Source organism: Dunckerocampus dactyliophorus, chromosome 13 (assembly GCF_027744805.1).
Source record: "Dunckerocampus dactyliophorus isolate RoL2022-P2 chromosome 13, RoL_Ddac_1.1, whole genome shotgun sequence".
NCBI classification, from domain to species: domain Eukaryota; kingdom Metazoa; phylum Chordata; class Actinopteri; order Syngnathiformes; family Syngnathidae; genus Dunckerocampus; species Dunckerocampus dactyliophorus.
The window spans coordinates 27,063,697-27,088,565 of record NC_072831.1 but is presented as its reverse complement, the minus strand read 5'-3'; the positions used below and the strand labels follow the sequence as shown (position 1 = coordinate 27,088,565).

General features: G+C 41.3%; 2 protein-coding genes across 6 annotated transcripts in view; one reads left to right on the top strand and one right to left on the bottom strand.

The window, feature by feature from the left end:
- LOC129192091 (single-stranded DNA-binding protein 3-like) overlaps nt 1-18,298 on the top strand; it is a 56,180-nt gene extending 37,882 nt beyond the window's left edge. Inside the window, exons 6-18 of one of the 5 annotated variants that reach the window (XM_054795625.1) lie at nt 4,977-5,060; nt 5,916-5,975; nt 6,037-6,103; nt 8,012-8,076; nt 8,157-8,218; nt 8,313-8,358; nt 8,933-8,968; nt 9,045-9,096; nt 9,272-9,342; nt 10,368-10,446; nt 10,538-10,566; nt 10,664-10,765; nt 14,118-18,298. In XM_054795625.1, coding sequence (XP_054651600.1) covers nt 4,977-5,060; nt 5,916-5,975; nt 6,037-6,103; nt 8,012-8,076; nt 8,157-8,218; nt 8,313-8,358; nt 8,933-8,968; nt 9,045-9,096; nt 9,272-9,342; nt 10,368-10,446; nt 10,538-10,566; nt 10,664-10,765; nt 14,118-14,288 — 924 coding nt within the window. In that variant the 3' untranslated portion in view covers nt 14,289-18,298. Of the gene's footprint in view, nt 1-4,976; nt 5,061-5,915; nt 5,976-6,036; nt 6,104-8,011; nt 8,077-8,156; nt 8,219-8,312; nt 8,359-8,932; nt 8,969-9,044; nt 9,100-9,271; nt 9,343-10,367; nt 10,447-10,537; nt 10,567-10,663; nt 10,766-13,866 lie in introns of all 5 variants that reach the window. The other 4 variants (XM_054795624.1, XM_054795627.1, XM_054795626.1 and 1 more) reach the window with 4 other exon arrangements.
- A 1,619-nt stretch (nt 18,299-19,917) lies between these two features.
- LOC129192725 (ankyrin repeat domain-containing protein 34B) lies at nt 19,918-24,718 on the bottom strand. Its single transcript, XM_054797029.1, has 5 exons — nt 24,648-24,718; nt 24,333-24,560; nt 24,080-24,262; nt 23,870-24,044; nt 19,918-21,326 (listed from the first exon to the last, which is right to left on the bottom strand). The coding sequence occupies exons 2-5, from the start codon at nt 24,543-24,545 to the stop codon at nt 20,863-20,865; spliced, it is 1,035 nt and encodes a 344-aa protein (XP_054653004.1). The 5' UTR covers nt 24,546-24,560; nt 24,648-24,718; the 3' UTR covers nt 19,918-20,862.
- Nucleotides 24,719-24,869: the final 151 nt, after the last annotated feature.

The following is a 24,869-nucleotide window of genomic DNA, read 5'->3' as shown; positions in this document are numbered from 1 at the left end:
AACACACACAACACACTTCCGGCCTTCAAAATAAAAGCACTGTATGCCACATTCTGTTTACTTTTGGGGTGTAATAAAAAAAAATTAGCTATGACGAAGAAAGTTATGGAGTTCATGGCATCGGACGACCGGCCGTTTTCAGCCACTGTGCACGTTATTTTATTAAGGGGCTGCAAGTTTTGTTTGATTTAAAAAAAAAAAAAAAAAAAAAAAATAAGAGTAATTGAAGCGATATCATTTTGTGGTTTGGACAGCAATTTTCTAAACTCGATTATTTGACAGAACTACCTCATGTGCAGTTAAAACAACAGGTTTGTCTTGTTTCACGTGTGTTGTTCAATGTTTCACAACAAAATAACATTGGAATATAGAAGGTGTGTGCTGTCAGGCCTGTCACGGTCCCTCTTGTCATCCAGCCTGTTTGGTAGGGACAGCGGAGGAGTGCAAGCACGCATACACAGGTCAATATATTGAGGCCAGCAAAATTAGCAATTTTGTTTTTATTTATTATGCCGTTAATTAATTTATTGATTATCGTGGCAGGCCTACAGTCAGTTATTTAAAAAAAAAATGCATGGGCAAGTCAGGCTTTTTAACAATCATAAAATTGTACTTGGTGCACCCCTAATGCACAACTTTCTTCTCATAGTATTTCAGTATTGTGCTTGTAACATTATGGCTTCTCGTAATCTTCCGCCTTTCCCCCCCATCTATTTTACTATTCTCATAAAATTACTACTTTTTTCTTGTACTATTCTGACTTTATTCTTGTAACAATGTTACCTCTCATCACGTTATGAAAATGTACAACTTTCTTCTCACAACATTCCAATATTATGGTAATGTTATGACTTTTCGTAGCATTCTCCATTTTTTCCTCCTCGTTTTCTTACTCTCATAAAATTAATACTTCTTATAATATTCTGACTTTATTCTCATAACAGATTGATTTTTAAAAATGTGCTCATAGTTTTACAATTGGTGTGAAAAGACTGCACTTTTTTTGTTTCTATATTATTCTTGCAGTATAACTTTCCTATCCTCATAAAGCTTCCTGTAATGTTGCGATTTAGTTAGTGTTTTTCTCTCACATCTTTTACTTAATGTTATTTAACTCTTTCTAATTAAGTTCCATGTAAAGAATATAGTTAAAAATACTTTTTAAACTGTCTTTTGTGTTGGACTGTTTTTTCCACGTCTGATATTGTCAGTTGTTGTAATAACGGTTGTTTAGTAATGGTCATGACTTTTAGATAAGCATTTAATAACTCAATTGTGTAATTATTACCATCTTCTCACTCTGTGGCTTCCATTCTTGATATTTCCACCCACCAGGGGCCTCTGAAGCTCCCACCATTCATTCATTCATCCATCCGTGGTCCGCTGTTGAGCCTATTGGTGATTCAGCCTAATGTAGTCATCTTCTCCATCCTCCATCTCTGCCTCCGCCGCTCTGTTCTCCCGGCTGTGGTATGCACACACCAACCACACAACCGGGGACATAGAGCTGCACACCGGTACATGTACACTCCGTGTGCGCGGTGTGATGGACAGCGTTGGCATTTGGCCGCGGCACGATAAGGTGGTGCAGGAGAGTGGGAGAGAGGAAGCGGGCGGCACTGAAGAGAGTTTGAAGGGTGGAAGGATGAGAAAGATCACCTGCACCTGGACTGTGGTCACCTAGCATTGTTTGCATGCTGTAAGCAAGGCAATCTGCTGGCTGGCAGGCAGGCGACGGGGGGGTCCTAATGAGAGTGAATAAGCATAAGCAGTGGTGGAGGGAGCGAGTGTGCTATTTATAACGTTGGTGGAGGAGTGAGGGTATGTGTTTGTGCATATGTAGTGGTGAAGGGACTTATTGTGACAGGGAGCTGTGGTTGTTTGCTCCAAACACGCTTCGTTGGCTCTGTAGGAACCCTAATCGTCAGTGATGCAACAGTTTGAGAGCATGCAAAAGTCTCATTTGCGTGACAATTGTAGAGTCCGAAGCGCCCACGCGTACGCAGGTTGTTTATGTACCTCCTGTCATCTAGTGGAAGAGCACTGAATTGTTCGTTCGATGACATGCATACATGAACAAAGATACGTTATTTGTCGTAAATAATCATTTTCATACAAATTAAGTGAAATTGGATGATTTTTTTTTTTTTACAGCCACACCATAGTAGTTGGGAATCCCTGTGCTAGCATACATGTAATACAGATATCCTCAAAGTTTTATCATCATTAGACAAATGTTCAACTTGGTGGCCATGTTTTCAACCAGTCTTGCTTAAATTTTACACACATGCGCTTGTCACTCCCTGAAAAAGGTGTATGCCAGATTTAGTGGTGATTTGGCACACACTGTGAAGTTAGAGTGGGTGGTTTGTAGAGCTGTGTGAGAAATTTCAAGTCAATCCAGCTTGCGGGGTTTAATGATGATACCACCTTGCGGCAGAGGTGTGGACTTGAGTCATGCGACTTGGACGTGAGTCACAATTTTGATGACTTTGGACTCTGCTTGACAATATCATCAAAGGCTTGGAACTCGACTTGGACTTTGACATCAATGACCCGGGACTTGATTGAAGACTTTAGTCTGATGACTGCAAATACTTGAGATTTTCAGTGAATGTTTTGAGTAAAATGTGTCGCCATTCAAAGTATTTCACCAACACAAGGGTGTCCAAACTGCGGTCGTGGGGTCATTTGGGGCACACCGCTCATTTTGTATTGGCCCGCGACACATTGTAGAAATACAAATTTAGTAAAAAAAAAAAAACAAGAGCAATAATTAGGGAAATAGAGCAAAGAGGTGCGATGTAAAGAGCAAAAACTGAAATGTTTATAACACACACACCCACACACACCTACAGTATATATACATTTATATACACGCACGCACACACACACACACACACACACACACTCTCTCTCTCTCTCTCTCTCCCTCTCTTTCTCTCTCTCTCTTTCTCTCTCTCTCTCTCTCTCTCTCTCTGCCGGTCAAAACACTCCGATTTCTCTGGAGAAAAACCTACATGATGAAGTGTTAAAATGGTCTGTCGCTCTTCCATTGTTAATTCCCTTTTTTCTTGGCATTTTGTTGCAACAAATTACTTACATCAGTCCAACGCTGTTCAACTGATGTTCACAAGGGTATAGTACCACAGTGTGTTCCGAACACTGTTTTTATGCAGACAGAGGAGGTAGTAAGTACTCCAGAACTTGGAACACCTGTAGGAATTAGTTGCACCAACTGCCATTTCTGCAGAATAGCTTTAAATTGTTGACCCATTTTGTGGTCCCTGAAACAGACCTTTCTGCATAATTCTGAAATACAATTTTTTTTTCAGTTTTGGGTAACCTTAACTTTTTTTTAACATCTGGCACTTCACCACTTACCTTTGTACAATTTCAAGCTATTCATTGGACTTGAATTTCAACAAATAACTGGAAAAATTGGGGTGTTCTAAACCTTTTGACTGGTAGTGTTACATACGCACGCATACAGTGGTGTGAATAAGTGTTTGCCCCCCTCCTGATTTCTTTTTCTTTTTTTTTTTTTGCATGTTTGTCACACTTAAATATTTCAGATCATCAATCAAATTTAAATGTTAGACAATGAACACAAAATGCAGTTTTTAAATGAAATGTTTTATTCTTATGGAGAAAAAAAACCTACATGGCCCTGTGTGCCCCCTAGACCTAATAACTGGTTGGGCCACCCTTAGCAGCAAAAACTGCAATCAAGCATTTGCGATAACTTGCAGTGAGTCTCTTTTTGGCCCCACTCATCTTTGCAGAATTGTTGCAATTCAGCCACATTGGAGGGTTTTTCAGCATGAAGCCTTTTTAAGGTCATGCCACAGCATCTCAATAGGATTCAGGTCAGGACTTTGACTAGGCCACTCCAAAGTCTTCATTTTGTTTTTCGTCAGCCATTCACACTTGCTGGTGTGCTTTGGATCATTGTCCTGCTGCAGAACCCAAGTTGGTTTCAGCTTGAGGTCACCAACAGACGGCCGGACATTCTCCTTCAGGACTTTTTTGTAGAATTCATGGTTCCATTTATCACAGCAAGTCTTCCAGGTCCTGAAGCAGCATAACAGCCCTAGTCCATCACACTACCACCACCATATTTTATTTTTGGTATGATTTTCTTTTTCTGAAATGCGGCAATACTTTTACGCCAGATGTAATGGGACACACAACTTCCAAAAAGCTCAACTTTTGACTCTTCAGACCAGAGTATTTTCCCGAAGGTCTTGGGAATCATCAAAATTGAGATGAGCCTTAATGTTGTTTTTGTTCAGAAGTGGCTTTCGTCTTGGAACTCTGCCACACAGACCGTTTTTGCCCAGTGTCTTTCTTTTGGTGGAGTCATGAACACACTGACCTTAACGTATATATGTATGTGTGTGTATATACATACATATGCAAATCTATATACACTTAATATGATAGTACTACTGTGTGCCGAGACGCCCATTGATGTCATAATGGCAAGTTTTGATTGGTCAGTTCTCTTTCTTGAATTATCAGAAGGACAATTAAAGAAAAGTGTTGTATTGTGACTTTTATATAAGGGGTCATTCACCTCTAGTTAGTGATAACATACTTAAGTATCAAACTCCCAACTACTGTACTTGCCCCAGTGCATGTCCTATTGCGGTGAACCTTTGGCAACACTGCCCCCTTGTGATGTACAGCGGAACTACATGTGGTTCCCATGAAGGGCACCTAACCACACAGTTTAGCATCAATTCAACTTTTTTAATGGCCTTTTTAAACATGATTTGTTAAAGATAACATCATTTAAAGTGCACATTCAGCTCCTTTTCTCCTCAAACTGAAACCCCCTCCCACTAACGCCTCCCCTCTCACCATCCTCTTCGTGATTTTTAATCGGGGTTCCTCCAGGTGCCCCTGTACCCCACAACCCCACTCTACATGGGCCCCTCCCGTCTCTCTGATATCACTCTTCTTTCTTAAAGGGACCGCCCGGCTCTCAGCAGTCCCCCCACGCACAGCCCCCCCCACACAACCCAAGCAACCCCATGATGGGACCCCATGGCCAGGTAAGTTGGAACACTTTCTCACCCAGCTTTCATTCCCTCTAAAGCCCCCTCACCCCCCAGAAACACACACCCACTCTTCCTCTCCCCAGTTTTCTCCCATTCTTTCTTCCTCGTTTTACCCCTCCAGGCCCGCTGGTTTGATTCAGGCTAGTAGATGCTCCACTCTGGAAGCATCCAGAGGCGGCAGGCCATGCCTCCTCTTCAAGGCCCAGAATCGGGTGTCCCTGTGTGGGATGAATTATTCACTCCTTGCCCCTCCCCTGGAGCTGCTAGTGGGGGTTGCACACTTATCTGCTCCACTGCTCTTAGCACACACATACACACCTCTCCTCTCTGCCTGCTTTTTCTAGCAGCTTATGAATAAAACAAGGGGCGGCCATGGTGGACATGCGCACGCACGCACACACACACACGCACACATGCAGTCACATCCTTACTTGAGCAATAAATGGTACACTGGGTTAGCGAGGTTGCTAACTAGATGAGATCCAGTCTGTCGAGCTTTCCTAAAGAGTTTGGTGCAGCGAGCACAACACCAGCGCTCCTCATTCTTGTGGTTTCCATGGCTTCCCTGGAAGGTTTTGTATCGTTGGCCCGAGGTGCGTCTAGCCGCGCTAGCAAGACCACAGGCCGCGTCGGCTTACACCACAGCGAGAGCGGGGCGATGACTTGAGTGCTGTCTTTACACGCTGTCGTGCTGCGCCTCGTTACAAAGAGACGCTTGCGGTGCGTTCCTTGTTTCAAGGCATGTCATCCTCATCCACCCACATCCTCATTGGTGTGTCCTCAGTGGAACTTTAACCAAATATCCACACATTTAAAGTGTCTTTCTCCTCTTTCGCTCTTCTTTTGCAGCCTTTCATGTCACCACGGTACCCGGGTGGACCGCGCCCCGCTCTTCGAATGCCAAATCAGGTAGACAAAATGCTCCACACCTAGATAGCCTGTTTTATTTCATGTTCCGTTGTGTGTTCAGCCTCCAGGTGGAATCCCGGGATCTCAGCCTCTTCTGCCAAACAGTTTGGACCCCACACGGCCGCAAGGTACAATGCTTGGTCTGGTATCCAGTACTGTTAGTACGGGGGAGGCATTGTATCAGTCATTTTTTTTTATCCACAGACCACAGGACAACATTTGATTTGGATCAGGTTCAGATTTTGCATGTTTGTTTTCAGATCTCAGCATAGGCCAAAATTTGTATCGCTTTAATCAATTTTCACAAATTTAATTACGTTTTTTTTCATTTCTTTAGCTTTTCTTTATGATAAAGTAAATAAAGAAGTAAACCTCACTCCCTGACACGTTAAAGAGCCGCGCTGGATGAAGAGCCCACAGCTCTGGCTTTTAGCTTGTCGGCTAGCACTGCTCAGTTCTCATCCATGGACCCTGCTAACCAGTCGGGTTACACATACAACCTATTTCATTTGTAGTTTTCATACACAATTATTAATTTTTTTTAGTTGGTGCAACTTGTTGGAAAAGTAGGACAAATTATGCATTATGGTTATTTGTAGAAAATATTTTTATAAATATTGTTGAATATTTAATGTATTTTTAAATAAATACAAAACCCCGGAAATAATATACAGTCAAACCTGTCTTAGCGGCCACCTTTATAGAACAGCCACCTGCCTATAGCAGGCACTGACAAATCCCCCGCAGCAAATTTACATGTTATAGACCCTGTGTATAGCAGTCACCTGTCCAACGCGGCCAGCGGCCACCCATTTTGTCTCCCTTGGTCAATATCTGACTGCATATAGCGGCCAAATTACCAACTCAAGTAGAAGCTTCATGCAAGAAAAAGTTTGTTTTTTCAATCAATGAAGCCGTCGTGTGTAGACTTTAATTACCGAGTCCTAGCTCAGTCACAATCATTCACAAGATCCACACAAACTGTCAGTTGTTCCACATAAAAAAGCCGTCTTCTTTTGAGCTTGCTATTTCCTGGTCAAACATGTAACTTTTAAGAGCATTTGCACCAAAACATTACCGCAAATTAGGCTGGGAACAGGACGTGCTCCCAGCGACGCTACAATAAGCATGCATGCAGCAGCGGGAGCAAAACTGAGTTGGGTTGTACTTAATTGAAGTATTTTAGAATGTACTCACGTTATTTTTCATCAATCCTCATCCACAAATCCATCAAAGTCCTCATCTTCTGTATTCGACACAAACAAAGCCGTCTTCTTTTCCGTTCGCTACTAGTCTGTTAACTTGTCAGTGTTATTCAGCTCCGAAGCAAAGAAGGAAACTTCTCCTGTTGCTTCTGCCAACTTTATTTCTTGAACGCGGCCACCAGACAGCAGCTCAGAACACACACACATCTCTCAGCATCGTCTCTCCTTCCTGCTTGCCCACAAGGCAAAGGTTAAACAAGCCTCACTACATAGCTGTCCAGCCAATGCCTGTAAGAAATGACACCGTTTATTTCCTGGTGTGCACTGGTCAATACTGTAACGCCGCTTGTTGTGGGGAAGGAGAGACTCACGTCGCCGATGCACTTTAATGGCTTTATTAACAGCGGAGAACACTGCAGGACTTTACATCCACGCCAACATAAACACACTTCCTAACTCTCTCCAAACTCACAGCTAGCACTGAGCCTAGCTCTCCTGCTCGGGACGCCCACCGTCACTTCCCGTCACTTCCTGATGAACTAAAGCTGTAATGACACTCTGCCGTATAAAAAGTAAAATATAAAAAAACAAGCGTAAGTGTTGTTTTTTCCCATATGATATTTGAATGTAAGACACCAGCCACTGCTGTATTGGTTGTGAGTGTGGCCCAGGACGAGGTCTGCTGTGATGTTTAGATGGAGATTACAGCCAGAGGGTTTGAACAAATGGGATTAAGGAGGAGTGTAGGATGGAAGCGTAGTCTGCCGCATGTCTCAATTGGACTTTGGGAGACGAGCCATATGTGGAATTAACTATTTCTGTTCGTTTCAGGACATCCTAACATGGGCGGTCCAATGAGGATGAACCCTCCTCGAGGAATGGCCATGGGCCCACAGGTACCGCTCTGGCACTCACGCACAAACCTCCATTTATCATCCAATGTCATGGTCAATTTGACATTTTTTTTGTCTTGCAGAATTACGGGGGCATGAGACCTCCCCCCAACTCCATGGGTGGCCCCATGCCAGGGATGAACATGTACATTAAAACATTTACTCTAACTGTCTATGCTGTTGTGATTGTGGCTGTTGTCTTATATTTGTTTCATTTGTTTCATTCATTCATCACTCAGGGGTCCAGGAGGAAGAGGGCCATGGCCCGGGCCTAATGCTAACTCAGTGAGTCTTTTTTTTCTCCTTTTTTTAATATAAACAAAACATTATTACAACATTGACCCGAATATAAGACGACCTTAAATATAAAACTACTTTTTTTTTTTAAGACCTGTATTTGAAAAAGTATTTTAAAGACAATATTATGAAAGAACGTGTAGATTTGGTGGGGGAAAAAATATGTTATGTTTCTTAGCTTAGCTCGGCAGAAGTTTATCATCACGATTATCTTAAAATCCTCTGTTGTTGTTGTGCAACTTTTTTTCCAGCGGGTCTCTGCATCTCTTCAGGTCACGTGTGTGTGTGTGTGTGTGTGTGTGTGTGTGAGGGATGGGTGGAAAAGCTCTGATTTATTTGGAGGGAAGTTTTGTGGCAAATTGCTGGTTTGCATGAATACATCTCTTGACCTTGAATATAAGACGACCTAGGGGAAAATGACCGTATTATACTTGATTCAGTGCACACTTCAGCTCATTTGCGCTGCGTTTTTTAATTATCCCTCACTTAAAGAGCGTCTTTTTTTCTTTCTTTTTTTTCCCCTTCTTCTTCCCATACTGACTCTTGATGTTTTCCTCCGCAGATAGCATACTCCTCCTCATCTCCAGGAAACTACGTGGTCAGTCAGTTATAAAGCTCTTCAAATTAATCATCATGAATTTTTACCTGATTGTCAACTGTTCTCTCCCTCTCAGGGTCCACCAGGTGGCGGAGGTCCACCCGGAACTCCCATCATGCCCAGCCCAGGTGGTGCGTCACCTAACTATGCCCCCCCGCTCCACGGCACTAACACTCCTGCATCTTGTACTCCTCACTGACCACGCATGCCTCCCTCCCCCCATTCCTGTTTTTTGTCATATAATTTGCATTTGTCACACGTCCATTTACAGTCCGTTAACTGACCTGTTTGGTCCTCACGCAGACTCCACGAACTCCAGTGAAAACATTTACACCATGATGAATCCTATTGGACCCGGAGGCAACAGACCCAATGTAAGTTACATTTTGGAACTATTAGGCCGTGTTCACATTTTGGTGTGTGTTCCTTAGCGTTCTCTTTTGTCATGGGACCAAAGGCTGTGCAGTAAAGAACGTGTGCATAAAGTAAGCACTTTATTAGGCAGTTTTTATGACATATGACATGACCTAATGCAAATCTTCCAAACTAAAATGCCGTCTGCCGGGTTGAATGCGTATCTTATTTTTATATTCCGCTATATTTACCAGCTTAGACTTCACCAAAAGCTTCTGAAATATACTTTAAAGGAGCGCTGTCAGCAGCACTTCCAATGCAATTCCTTTTATACTTGTATGTATACAAGCAGGTTGGTGCGGCATCAGCAGGGATGCGGACTCTGCATTGGTCCGTTGTGCTGAAGAGGGAGCTGAGCAAGGCGAAAGGCAAAGCTCTCAATTAATCGTTCAATCTACATTCCTACCCTCACCTATGGTCACAAGCTTTGGGTAGTGACCGAAAGCACAAGATCACGCATACAAGAGGCCAAAACGGGTTTTCTCCGTAGGGTGACTGGGCTCTCCCTTAGAGAGAGAGAGAGAGTGAGAAGCACTGTCATCTGGGATGACACTTTGAACATCCTTGGTCTATAGAGTCCCAACTCTGCAAGAACCACTATCCATTCTTGACGGAGGCGGAGTCACCAATGTGTTGATGCTTTGTTAGATGCACTGTTTAGCCGTACAATGACCGAGACAGTGTGCGACATATTTTTGGCAACAATAGTCGGCGAAAACTGAAATCCACAAAAACTGAGGTTGCACTGTACATATTCAAGCCAGCAGATGGCATTTTCATTTGGAATGTGTCCATTTGGTCGTTTAATATGTCACAAAAGCTGCCCAATCAAGTCCGTACTTCCTTACTGCAAAGCCTTTGGTCCCATGACAAAAATACATGCACAAGTATTATTTTTTATGTTTTGGTCCAGACTAGAGTACCGAATGACACACACATTACATAAAAACAAACACAATACTGAACTTCTTATTGTTTGAACCAGTTCCCAATGGGACCGGGGCCTGACGGGCCAATGGGCGCTATGGGAGCCATGGAGCCGCACCACATGAACGGATCGCTTGGTGCGTCGCCGTCACTCATGAAGCAGCACCACATTATCCAAGCAGAAGCGTACTTAATGTTGACTTGACTGAGTGTTATTTGCGTCCACAGGATCTGGAGACATGGATGGCTTGCCAAAGGTGAGCTCTCTCTCAATCTCCGTATGGAAACATCTGGAGGCGCTTAAAAGCAGCAACGTTCATCACTTTTTTTTTTTCTTCCTTCCTTTCCATACAGAGTTCTCCTAACAACATGGGGGGCATGAGCAACCCTCCCGGAACGCCGCGAGACGACGGCGAAATGGGCGGCAACTTCTTGAACCCATTCCAAAGCGAAAGTGTAAGTAGAGCGAGTGAATGACGCCTCACGAGCCCTAATGGTTCACCTTGACACCCCAGTGGAGGAATGCAAGCAGAGAAGGATGCCCAGATGTTTTGGGTTTTTTTCCCATCCAAAGTCAACTCCATTGTCACCTCATGAGACTCGATATGTTTAGGATAAACAGTGGAACCTCTAATATCCGACACAATCCTTTCATGGACCTCACATTTTTGTACAGTCAAATGTATTTAAAAAAAAAAAAAGGGTCAAACTGTGGCCCTCTTACAGTAACCTTTATTAGCGGCGATAGCCTGTTTCATACAAAGATTCTGCTTCACTTCATCTTCATTCTTAAATGTGATACAAGCATAAAAAGTTAACCACAGCTTAAAAACAACAACTTCAGTCTTAATTTTAATGACAAAAGCGTGATCCTCAGCGAAATGAGTCGCGTCGCAGATGCGCCTCACACATCTTGTTTTTTTGTTTTTTTTTAACATTCTTAATTGTCACACACGCGTAGTAAGTCAGGGGTGTCCAAACTTTTTCCAGTGAGGGCTACATATTGAAAAATGAAAGGATGCGACTTTGCCACGTTGATGTTTTGTAAAGCAACACGTGTAGATGCCAAGAAGTTATACAGTACATACCTGTACAGTATTTCAAGAAAGAACTGCATCCCAGCTTTGTCATGTAGGTGGAAACACTTATCATTATCAATTTCGGTCTTTGCTTTTTTCCCCCCATTTTAACTATAGTGGGTTTTGTTTTTTTACATTTTCTGAACATTTCAACTTTCTTCTTAAAGGGATAGTTGGGATTTTTTGACATGAAGTTGTATGACATCCCCATCAGCAGTGTAGTGCATCAACAGTGACTCACCCCCCACCTGGTCTCCTAAGTCCAGGTCTGGTCGGACTTTGGTGATGAAGAACGTAGCTCCAGGTAGTCGCTGGAGTTTCACAAGTAAGGAGTTTGGCTTCTCAAAACAATATGCGTTCAAAAGAGTAAAACATTTGCACACAAAAAATCACAAAAATGCCTACTCAAATAAATCAAGACCTCACAAATTGCTCTGCATTATATTTGTCTCCCGCTTTATCCCTTCACACTTTCGCTTCTCCGTTCTTGTGTACGTGACGAAGACGCTTTAATATTACTTTTATATTTTTTGTAATAATATAAAAGTAATATTACTTTAATGTAAAAGTAATATTAATATTACTTTTACATTTTTTCTTTAATCATTTTTTCTTTTTTTTCTTTAATCTTTTCTTTACAATTTTATTCTCAAAAAATTGGTGTTGTAATCTCGTTAGAATACAACTTTTTTTCTCTTAATATTTTGACTTTATACTCATAAAATTGCAGCTGTTTTTTCCTGTGTCTGTTGTTTTTTTAAAAAAAAATTTAAATGTCAACTTCTTTTTTTATTTTATTGTTATATTTATGACGTTATTCCCATAATATTTTGACTTTATTCTCGTTACATTATAACTTTTTCTGAAACCTAATTTTCCAAAAATGACAACTTTATTTGCTGTTTTGTTTATTTCTAATATAATGGCTTTTTTTTTTTAAGTCTTTTTTTACTACGTTTTTTTTCTTCAATATTTTGACTTCATTACAGCTGTTCTTTCCGGGTCTGCTGTTGTTTTTTTTTAAATTATAATTTCAATGAAAAAAAACAGCAGCAAGCCGCAAATGGCGCCCGGGCCGTACTTTGGACACCCCTGACTTAAGGGTTATTGAACTTCAGAGGTTCCACTGGTATTTACATTTTTGGGCCATTTTCAACACAGCTTGAAACTCTGCTAGATGAAGAACTGTAAAGTGCGACCATAACATATCAAGTTATGTCCAAGCAGCCTTGCTTGTAAACTCAAATTGGCTGAAAAACAGCATTTCAAGTCCATTTTAAAAAAAATCTTCTGCTTGCATTGTGACCGCTTACTAATCACTGACAAATTCATTCTGTCCCCTCTGTGACAGTCATGTGATGGTGACCACGTGTGAAACACAAAACACCTCAACACAAACATATTATGCTTATAATTAATGACTGCAAAACAACTGGATGTTTATTTTGGAAGCCAAAGGGAAATGTGGTCTGTGAATGTCCACCACAAGGGGAGGGGGGCTGCTGTTCAGTGAGTTTATGTTTTAAAATGCTGAATTGGGCCTGGAAAGTCCAACCCTAATCCTGACGGAACCAATCCGCTACAAGCAGAAAAATAATATAGAAAATTGTTTTTTTTTGTTTTTTTACCATTCTTTGAATGTCTCCACCCCGCCTTGATCATCATTGATTGATCCTTTAAGGTCCCATATTATACTTTATTTTATTTTATTTTTTTAACCATTTACAGTCGTCCCTCACTATTGTGGTTACATTTCTGCTCCCTCACTATATTGCATCTTTTCAAAACAATGTATTAATAAATGACTATGGCCTGTTACCATCCATCCATCTTTTTTTTTTTTTTATCGTCCCTTGACATCTACTTGTACTTCTAAAAGTACAATATAAACAAAATAAAATAATAAAAATGGGGGAAAAAAGCAGGACTTGTACAAGAATAAAGATAAAATATAAAGAGCATAAAGTCATAATATTTAATATATCGTTAGAAATGTAAGGAAAAAAATCGTAATGTGAGAAACAAAGAAAAGTTGCAATTTTTGGAAAATTAAGTTGGGCAAAAGTTATAATATTGCAATAAAATCAAAGCATAAGAATAATATTACGAGAAAAACAAATGTACCAGAAGAAAGTTGAAATGTTTGTAAAATTAAAACCAAAAACAGTTCACAGCTCATACTAACATCATGCAGGTTGTTTTTTTCTTAAAAGGGGAAAAAAATGTCTCAGGATAAAAAAGTAAAAGTGGGCCCCTCATCCTTTTTTTTCCAGTATTCGGCCCTCGGTGGAAAATGTTTTGGCACCCCTGAGTTCGAATATCATGCAAAAGCCACTTTTGCCTAATAGGGGACCTTTTAATAGTCAGCTGGAGCCAGCGCGACATTTGCAGTGCTGGGTCAGAGCGCCTCATGGTGTTTCAATGTTGCACATCCACTCATCTGTGCCCTCCTCCCCCCTTCCCTCTCTCTCTTTTCAGTATTCTCCCAACATGACGATGAGTGTGTGATTATTTTTTCCTTTTTTGTATTTTTGTTTATCTTCCCCTCCTATTTCGTACCCCCTTTTTATTTTGGATTCTTCCGCAATCCTTACCTCGCCTCGGATCGTGCCTCCTCCTCGTCCTCTTCCTCACACACAACCTCTGCTCCCATCTGGGGCCTTCCTGCCGCCATTCGCAACCCTCCTTCTCCTCCACCTCCCCTTGGGTGAACTGTGCGGTCCACGCAGCCCTCCGGAGCAGCCCTGGAGCACGCTGGGACTCTAATCAAGACGGGCCCTCCGGGAGCGTGCAAGATGGCCACCGGCCCGAGCAGGAAGCTGTCACAGAGCAACAGGAAGAGCCTCTTCTCGAATTCGGGCCCGAGCCTCCCCGGCTTCCTGTCTGCTTCGAGACAATGAGGACGAACTGGAGGGTGGGAAAGGAGACCGAATGAGGACACAATGTTGGCTCTCTTCAGCAGCTGTCTGGATACTTCATCGGACTTTTTCAAAGTTCTTTTTAAACGTGATGTTCCCAACAGATTGGACGCAGGGTCTGCTGACAGGACCTCACCGACCCTTGACATTATTCTCTCTGTGTGTACATTTTGAACAGAGGTGTTGTGATGATCCGTGAATTTTAGTTTTTTCCCCCTATTTTGTGTATGTATTGTATCATTGCTATTTTTATTATTATTGTATTATTGTTATTAATTATATTGCTATGGTCATTTTTAAAGATTAGGATCTATTTTTGTTTTGTTTTTATTTTAAGGGCACATTACTTTGAAGACAGCGTAACATCACTGGCTAACGAAAAACATGTATCTCCAATTTTTTTTTTTTTTTTTTTTTTTGGTTTTTATTCCAAACAACTTTTTTTTTTTTTTATAAACATGTAAAAAAAAAAAAAATTGTTCGGAACATTTTTTTAACGTCACTTGATAATGAACACATTTAATTTTTTTATTCCAAAAATTTATCATCAGCATGAGTTATCATCATTATGATTCCGTAAATTTCTTATTGCTTATCTTTTGGGGGATAAAAATGCACCAGAAATTTTGAGAAATGTACAACTGTCTGGAGGATTTTACATTTTTTTGCATAACATCACTTGCTAATGAAAACATGTATCTCCAAATTAGTTTTTTTATTTTAAAAAAAAAAATCTTTTTTTTTTTTTTTTTGGGATCAAGATAAATAGCCAATACACCCGAAATTTTAATAAATATTTAATTTTCAGGAAGATTTTTTTCCCCATAACACCACTTCATAAAAACATGTCCAGTATCTCTAAATTATTTTTTTAATTGTTTTTTTTTAACAAACATACAAATCTGGATAAATATACAGTAGTCTAGAAGTTTAATTGTTTTTTTTTATTTATTCATTTTTTATTGCGTAATGTCACTTACAAATGAAAACATTTGTCTCCAACTTGTGTTTTCTGTTTATTCTAAAATGCTCTTTTTTAACTTCACAAATGTGGATAAAAACACTTTTTTGTTAAATTACAAGAAAACGTGGAGTTACATGCTTTTCCTGGTCAGCTACAACAAATCCAAACTTTAATGATGTGAGCTCACTGCCCCCTGCTGGTAAGACTACGGTATAGCCATCACTTGGCCTACTGTTTTGTTTGCTTTGTTTGTTTGTTTGTTTTAAACTCAACAACACAAATCCAAACCTGATGTTTCATGTTAACGAAAGAAATGCACAGCTCTATTTATTTATGGACTTTTCTTTTTGTTGATTGTTTACTTTGACTTGAGAGTCATGGTTACATTTTGAAAGTGTTATTCTCGTAGTAGCAACTGTGTAAATATGCAGATCCAGTCAGCACTGTGTCCTCATCTGTGTGATGTCACCCACATCCTCCCTAAAATGGTACTGACAACCCCCCCACCCCAGTCACACATGCTGCTCACGTCACTTTTGGTCTGTCTTTGTTTGTATTTGGACATTTTTCTTTGACGTTAGTCCTCATCTCGCAGTGATGTCATTGGTTTCTGCTTATATCTGTCTGGGTCCGGGGGGCGGCCTCGTGGTAGCAACGCTCTATGTCGGCTCGCAGAGACGCTTGGGTGCCCCCCCCTTATGACGTAGTTTTTGTTGAAGTTAGCTAACCGGGGTCCGGGTGGGGGCGGCGGCAGTCGCAGTCAGCGTCCCCTTTCAGATTCTCTCCCATCGTTTTTTTGTTTTGTTTTGTTTTTGTAAATACTGTACAATGCATTTTGATATCATTGACATGTTTTGATATTTCAAATGACAGTCGGAACAGAAACTTGGAATGGGGGCGGGAGACAACTCTTGCTTGTCCCACTTTGTCTTTGAGGGGGACTTTTAAACGGACGCACGCAAATTCTCTGAGAACACTTTTAAAGGGCGCACTCACACCGGAGCATGTCAAGCGTGCTGGACTTGGGCGGCACTCACACTGCTCTGTAGCATTGAAGTGGGCCGTCACTTCATGACACAACGCTGTATTGAAACAACTTTCCTGACTTGGTGGCTTATTTTCAGCCATGTTCATTTATAATGTTGGCACTGCCACCCTATTAATCCTGTGATCCACATACCGCATGTGTTCATGTGTGAGCGAACGAGCGTATCGTCTGTTTTGACTTTGTGGGTTATTTCGAGTCATTCTGTTTATTTTTTATCATGGACTATATCGTTTATCATTATTACCTGGCAGGAAACGCATAATTTCATTAATTATGCCCCTCTCTGTGCGCTTGTGTGCCATCGTCTTTAACTTTGTGGATTATTTTGAGTCATTCTGTTTCTTTGTAACATGCAAGGTGACTGATTGTCATTAGCAACTGGCAGGAGGAACGACCACATAATATATCATATAGTTATTATAATTATATGACACGTCTACATTGTGCACGAGCGACCGAACCATCAGATTTGACTTTGTGGATTATTTTGAATCATTCTGTTAAGGTGACCAGTTATCAATAGTAACTGGAGGCAGGAGGGACCATAGAATTATATTTCATTTAGTTATTATAATTATATGACATGTCTACATTGCGCATGAGCAACCGACACATCACTTTTGATTTTGTGGATTATTTTGAGTCATTCTGTCAAGGTGGGTGGGCGGTATTATCATTAGTAACTGACGGCTGGAGCGACCATATAATTATATATCATATAGTTATTATAATTATATGACATGTCTATGTTGCGCATGAGCAACCGAAACATCGGTTTTGATTGTGTGGATTATTTTGAGTCATTCTGTTAAGGTGGGGTGTTCTCATTAGTAACTGGCAGCAGGAGCAACCATATAACTATATATTATATAGTTATTATATGACACATCTACGTTGCACATGAGCAAACGAACATGTCTGCTTTGACTTTGTGGATTATTATGAGTGTATTTATTGATTTTACGCAAGACGGCGGCTGAGGAGGAATGATCGCATTAATTCTACAAGACATCTATGTTGCACATGTGCTTGAGCGTGAACAAACACGCACATTGCCAGCTTTGACTTAGTGACTTATTTTGAGGCTTTCTATCACACAAGATGGGAGAGACGTACAGTACCAGACAAAAGTTTGGAGACACTTCCTCATTCAATAACGTGATGAAGTGTCTCCAAACTTTTGACTGGTAAAATATGTGTTGCGCAGCCTGAGTGTTGCCTGACGTGAGTGCGCCATTCAATAAAACTGTGCTTGTCCAACAACTATTTAAATTTTTAAAAATGATAAATTGAGGTCCTAATTTTAAAATCAAGTGTATTTTAACTGTGAATTGTACAGAAGGAGGCCACTTTTGTTGACACATATCCCTTCTTCTTAACTATGAAGGATTTATTTTCACATCTATTTCCAAGTGCAGGAACAGGCGGCTTTTTTTTTTTTTTTTTTTAAATATATATATATAAAAAAACACTGTACAAAAAACTGCAGTCCAACTTCACTCTCTTAATTTTCTTACTGTCCTGTAAGAAGAAGAGTCGTCGTCACAACATTGAGGATCATTTCTGTATTTCTATTGTGCTAACTGTAAAATACTGTAACATTGAAAAACAAAAAGAGGGGGTGAAATGTTCAGTTCCTCTTATTTTATTTTTTCCTCCTGATGACAAAGCAGTATTGAACATGAGGCATTGTGTCCACGGGGGGGGAGCTGGGGGGAGTTGCTTTGTATCATGTTAGGGTAGTTTTTTTCCCCCCATCCTTAAATGTCTTGTGTAGTTAAAAAAAAAAAAAAACATTAAAAAATCTTATATGTATGTTTCTTTACATTGTAAAATTTCTTTAGATTAAACAATGTTATCGGGGGGAAACTGCATTGATAATTAATAAATGTATTTTTTTCAGGTTTTTTTCATCAAGTTGTTTTTTGCCTGTTCCTCCCCCCCCGCCGCTGTTGTAGATACGTATTAAAACAAATAAAATGACTTCACTCCTTTTGCCATGAACAGGTTTTGAACACTGCTTTTGTGCTTAATAGTTTTTAAAAAATTTTGTTTGTTCTTTTTAGAATTGCATGGGCCACATTATATGCACTCGTGTACCTCATTCGAACCAGGTTCGGAGCTTGTACACACCTGTTTTAAAAGGATGATTCAGCCCTGAGAATTACGTGTTGGAAAAAGAACTTTGTGTTAGTGATGATTTAGCTGCTGCTTGAAACCATGAATTTGGACCTTTTTTTTTAATGTAATCAATTTACTATTTTTAATTTATAGACAATACAAATACAGTATTTGTGGCATTCTAAAACTGAAATGTTCTCAAAATGACTGGTTTACTAAATTATAACTATATTTTTGCACAATTATTTATGCTTTAAGGCTGTAAAAAACCCTCGCCATACACTTTACACACTTTTCTCAGACAGGCATTAATGTTTGATCACATTTCTCTGATGTTTAAACACTCTCAAAGTTCAAATTTCGTTTGAATTTTAACGATCAACTTACGAGCTTTGGACACAAGAACTTAAGTGACTCACTCCTCTGATCGTGGCTTGTCCTGGCGACGTTAGGCTGTAGCGTTTTTGTATCCGTGTTAAAACATATTCCTCCTTGTCATCCTCCATGAGCGAAGATTCTTTTACAGTATTGCAGGCGCCCTACAGCTGCGTGACTTCTGCCTTCATTCAGCATGTATGATCGCTAGCAGGAAACAGACAGTCCTGCATGAAGGAGATGAATTGACAATGGTCTACAGCCAACCAGAATGCAGAACACAACGGGTGGGTGCTCCCTTAGCCAATCAGATGATTGGGCAGTCGGGCTATGTCTTCAACTCTTACATGAGTATACAACACCCTCTACTGGTAGCAATAGTAAATACAAAAACAGACACATGCAACAGAGCACCTATAGATCACTCTAATACACCACAAGGACGCAGAACACAATGCACATTCATACGCTGTTAAAAAAAGTGCAAAATTGCACTTAAAAAATCGACAAAAGAGCGAATCCGCGACAGGTGAACCGTGATGTAGCGAGGGAAGACTGTATTCAAATACATATATCAATATGTACAGTATTTAGATGTTTATTACAGGCAAGTAAATTACCTGTAGTAAAAAAAAAAGTACAGAAAAATAAATGAAAAGACCATTATTAGACATTATTGTTAATTATTAATTAATTGTAAATATAAATAATAGCGTTTAATTTATTATCCATACAGTATTTTTGACAGGTATATTTTAGTCTAAATATAATTGTTTTATTCAAAAATATATATTTATAATAAATACACAATAATTAAGAATAAATATAATTATTGTATACATTTTTAATATATATTAATATTAAATATTAGTAAAAATATATGTTATATTTTTTTAACATTTAATTTGTATTTACTGTATTTAAAACATGTATTATGATTATAGATCATATGGTAAGATATAGATATGATAATAAATGATTATTAACGCTGTTACAGGCCCTTTAAAAAGAATTGCATTGTGGGAAGTTGAGTGTTTTTTCTCTCTCTCTCTCTCTCTCTCTCTCTCTCTCTCTCTCTCTCTCTCTCTCTCTCTCTGTCTCTTTCTTCCCTTTCTCATCTGGATGCTCCGCCCATTATTTTCTGCGTCTTGATTGGCTGTACAACATTGGCAATCAATCTCCTTGTACCGGCCTGCCTCCTGAGTCATCACATCGCTAGCTTGCTGTCTCGTAAGTGAATCTACGGTTCGAAGGAGGAGGAGGACTGCAGCAATATGTTTTAACAAGGATACAAAAACGAGGGGACACTTATTTAGTGTACACAAATGTACACATCATACTAAATAAGTTAGTGGTCACTCTGCGGCGACCTTCAGTGGCCAACCCCCCACGGCTGGGGGACAATTTTGACAAACGAGGCTCTGTGGTGCAGAACATTATTCAGCCTAACCGCCGTTTCCGCTTGGACGCATTTCACTGCAACACACAACTTTCCGTGTGGAGGAGCTGTCAATGAAACCGCGTCTTGCATGAACTGCAAGCGGTAGGTAGGTTTGCATTATGGTCGGTTCCGGTCAAGTTTTCTCACTATGTTGACTTTGACTTAAATTCTGAAGCGTGATTCAGCACATAAATATGTTAATAGTGGAAGCGCTCTGTAGCAGCACGAGTGGGCATGTAAACCAAGCAGTCTTTAGTTAAAACAGGAGTCCCCACCGGCGGCACCCACTTCCCTATTATGCCCTGCGCGGGTTTGGCTGCGATGATGGTGATCAGAATCCAGAAATAATGCATTGAAATCATTAGTTGCTATTAATTGCTCTAATAGACGCTCCAAAAGCAGTGGTGGCCCTGGCCTCCCCTGGTCACTCTCCGGCCACCCCACAGGCCATCTGGACAATTCAGGGTATAACTTATTGGCACCCCTGAAAAATGTCTGGCTCCGCCACTGCCTGCTAGTAACAACTTCAAGAAGTTAAAGACATGTTTCTTGTCGATGAATAAAGTATCTCTCTATCTACAACCTCAAAAATGGTCCTAAATGCTTTTCAAATGTGTTCAAGCTGCACTGAGTGGCGGCGTGGTAACTTCCTCTTGCTCCAGGAAGAAGAGGTACCATCAGGGGGGTAAGGGGGCGTTGGTGATGATGGGGAGCGGAGGCAACGAGGGTGTCCTGATGTCCTGCAGGAAGATGAAGATGACGAAGGCGGGTGAGGCAGAAGAACCATCCCACTCTTGGAGGCTTGGAGGGGAGCGCTTGATTTGTTCACCAAGGGCGGGAGGTGAAGCAGAAGCGTGCCGGTGGGGAATGTGTTCCTGCGGCTTTGGGAGTGATGTAAATCCTCTCTGCCTCTCTCTCCTCGCAGGTTCCTCGCCTTCAGGCCTTCCTCGTAAGCTCTGGTGAGACGGTCCAGGTTGGGAATGTTCAGGCACGGCTCAGAGAACATTCTCTGCCTGGGTGGCGGGTACAGGAGGTCACAGAAGGGCGGCTTGATGATGCTTCCCCGCTGACCTGGAAGAAGCCAGTCAGATGGTAAGAGTGATAACCACACACACACACACACACACACACACACACACACACACACACACACACACACACACAAGACTCAAAAGGCGGCCATTTTGAATTAGGGGCAAGTTAAGTAGATCCTTCAATGCATGCTTTATATTGTTATACAAGCATGTATTACATTTTTATATCAATACACATAAATAAACTCATCAGAATCCTTATTTTGCAATTTTTTGGAGAAATTGTCAGTGTGCCCTGTCCTTGGATGTTTGCAGCAGCAACGCCCACTTCCAATATTATGATTGTCTTTTTTTTGGGTGCATGTCACATTGTCTGCCCAGCAACAAGCACATGTGACTGGAACAGGAACAAGAATCCTGCGCCTGCTAGCTAGCTAAAAAATGCTATGCATTGTATAATGAATTAGGTAGAATGCTGTTCCTGTTCCTGTTGTTGCTAGGCAGAATTCATTGGGCTCAACAATAACTGTCTCATAGGCCAATTAAAAATGGTCTGATCATGCCAGACCCGCCCACTTGGCTGTGCTAATTACAAACTACTTGTATGTAAGGCACATGATGACAATGTGTCCTGCCTGGATGAAGTCACCATTACCACCTGTAGGGGATTGTTACCGCCTGTTTTTCATATAAAAACACAAGAAGTCCTCACAATTAACACACTTTTCATCCACTTCTATCAGTTCCTCGCATCTTAAATTAGCTTTTACTGGTTTACTGTTTTCTTTAATATGAATCAGCATATGGTTATGATAGATAATACTGTAGTATATGACAGAGCAGCACTTATTTGCATCAGCACAGGAATGATTTCAAAGCGGCAGGCATCCACTCTCCTCTGTCTGGACTTGTCTCTGTGTGACACTTGAGGCTACAATATCCAACTCGAGTCTGCAGAAGCACTGTTCCTTTGCAGAAGAGGCAATCCTAATAGTTTGTTTAGGTGACACAACACAGTGGAAGTTAAAGTGAAATAGGCTGTTCATCAAATGATCAAAAGTTCAACAGCGCAGCCTTTAAAAGCCAAAATCTTGGTAAAAATGTGGCTTGAATGTCATTTTGTGTCAGGTATTCACGCTGTCATGATCTCTCGATGGCCAAGGCAAAAGAGCTTTCTCTCTTTGAACGCGGCGGGATTGTTAAACTGCATAAGCAAGGCTTCTCCCAATGCGCCATTGCTGCTGAGGTGGGATGCAGTAAAACAGTCATTTGAAAATTCAAAGATCCTGAGGGGTATTGGAACAAAAAAGACAAGTGTAAACCCCAACATATTTGACCGGCTCTGAGCCGAAGGATCCCATTGGCTGTCCATCAAGACACTGGACGATCCTTGGCCCAAATGAAGGTTTTTGCTGGTGCCGAGTGCAGTCCAATAACCATCAGACAGCATCTGGGAGAGAAGGCCTCATCTCCTTTTAATGCCACAAAGTTGCCCGTTTGGAATTTGCACCAAACATGGGACATTGAGAGGTGGAAGAAAGTTTTATTCTCTGATGAGAAAAAAGGAACCTTGACGGTCCTGGCTTCCAATGTTACTAGCATGACAAGGAGATCCCACCTCAGATGTTTTCCACATGGCACAGTGGAGGGGTCACCATCATGACCCTTCAATAGAGCTTCAGATTGTGCAGGGGTGTCAACCGGCAGCTGGCTATGTGGAGATGTTGCAGGGGGCAGCCCTCGTCTGTGTGGTGTTGGCTGGCTTTTTCAACAGGACAAGGCTCACTTCACAATGTCCACCTGACAAAGGACTTCTTCCTGAAGAATCCTGACTCTTTTGGAACAACCTGCATGTTCCACTGATCTAAATCCAATTGAGACAATTTGGGGATGGATGGCAAGACACGTTTACAAAAATGGACATCAGTTCCAGACATTGAATCCATCTCCGCCAACTGGCGCAACATTCCCACTAGCCTCCTGGAAACACGGGCATCAAGCATGCCCAAACCAGTTTTTTAGGTGAGGCGCAGCTACTCATTACTGAGTCCTTTTTTCAACATTTTATTTCTATTTTGGGGATTTTTTTTTATTTTTTTTTTTAGCTATGGTCTTAAATTTTTGATCAGCTGATGAACAGCCTCTTTCACTTTAATGCTTGTTTGCAATAAATTGCATACTCAGAAATGTTTTGTCACAGCCCCATTTCTTCTTTTTGCATGTTGAAGCTCTACTTGGAACCTCCTTAAGATCCAACAGTACAAAATGTAAATTCCTGCCATTGTGTGTGTTTGTGTAATTGATCACTTCAATGAATTGTATTGCTGATATTGCACTGCGCAGCCAGAAATAAAGTTCCATTTCCTGGTTTTATGGTTATCATCACATGTTTCCTTGCTTTCCGTGGTGGCACAAAAAAAATCACATTTGCTGACATCTCCCATGATGATGGTTTGGAGTCCAACTTTTGTTGGCTTGTTTTTCATGAAAATTCAGGTTGAACCCCCTGCTTTTCACCTCTTTTGGGGGTCCTACCCAACCGTCATTGGTCCTATACACAAAAAAACAGTTCTCACTCACCTGTTCCTTTGAAGTTGAAGATGTTCTCACAGTCAGAGGAGTTGGGAGAGCAAGTCTTGAGGACGATGTCGGACGGGGACATGCAGGACACAGACGATGATGTGTCAAGGGTCGGGTGGACGTCCAGGTAGTCCGGACACTCGGCCCTTGCCAAAACAAACAGGCTTCCTTTCTTCTTTTTTTATCCTGGAGTTACATCTTCTGACAGACCTTCAGCGTGGGCTCATCCTGCGTGTTGACGGCATAGACGAGGGCTGAAGCCCCCGAATGGTCCTCCATGCTGGGGTCCGCCCCTGCAGACAGCAAAAGGGACGCCACCTGGGCTCCAGCTCCCTCCATGCAGGCGTACATCAATGCGGTCTGCCCCTCCTTGTCCCTTGTGTTTGGATCAGCCTTCAGTGGGAACAAAAACTGATTTTTTAATGCTTAAAGTGTTGAAATGTAATAGTAAAAGTTGACAGACCCTTTTCTGGAGTAGGTAGGTGATGATCTTCATGGCTTCAGGTCCAGGAGGCTCTCCACGTAGGGCTTTACAAGCGGCCAGCAGGGCCGTCTCCCCTCTGGAGTTGCGTCCGTCGACATGCGCCCCACCTTCCACAAGCAGGCGCACCAGGCGCAGCTTTCCAGAGGCTGCGGCACTAATAAGGGAGCTGCTGTCGGACATGGGGTTCAGCATGATCAAGCCTCCGTCCTACAAAAAAACAAAGTCATTGGATCATTGGATCCTGGTGGCTTTTGAATGGAGAATCTTCTGAAAGTGACAGCAGCATTTATCGACCTCTTTCTGGAAGCGTACTTGCTGCTCCGTCCTTTCCTCTCTGGAGGGGTCAAGGGGAGGTTCAAAGTTGCTTTTTTTCCACCCCCAAATGTCACCTGTTGCTAGGCGAGCGCTACAAAGAGCCAGAGAGACTTTGCTGAGTCAGATGTGGCACCTCTGCTGGCTTCAAAGGCACATGAAAATACAGTATATACAACTCTTTAAAAAATATACTTTCTTCAC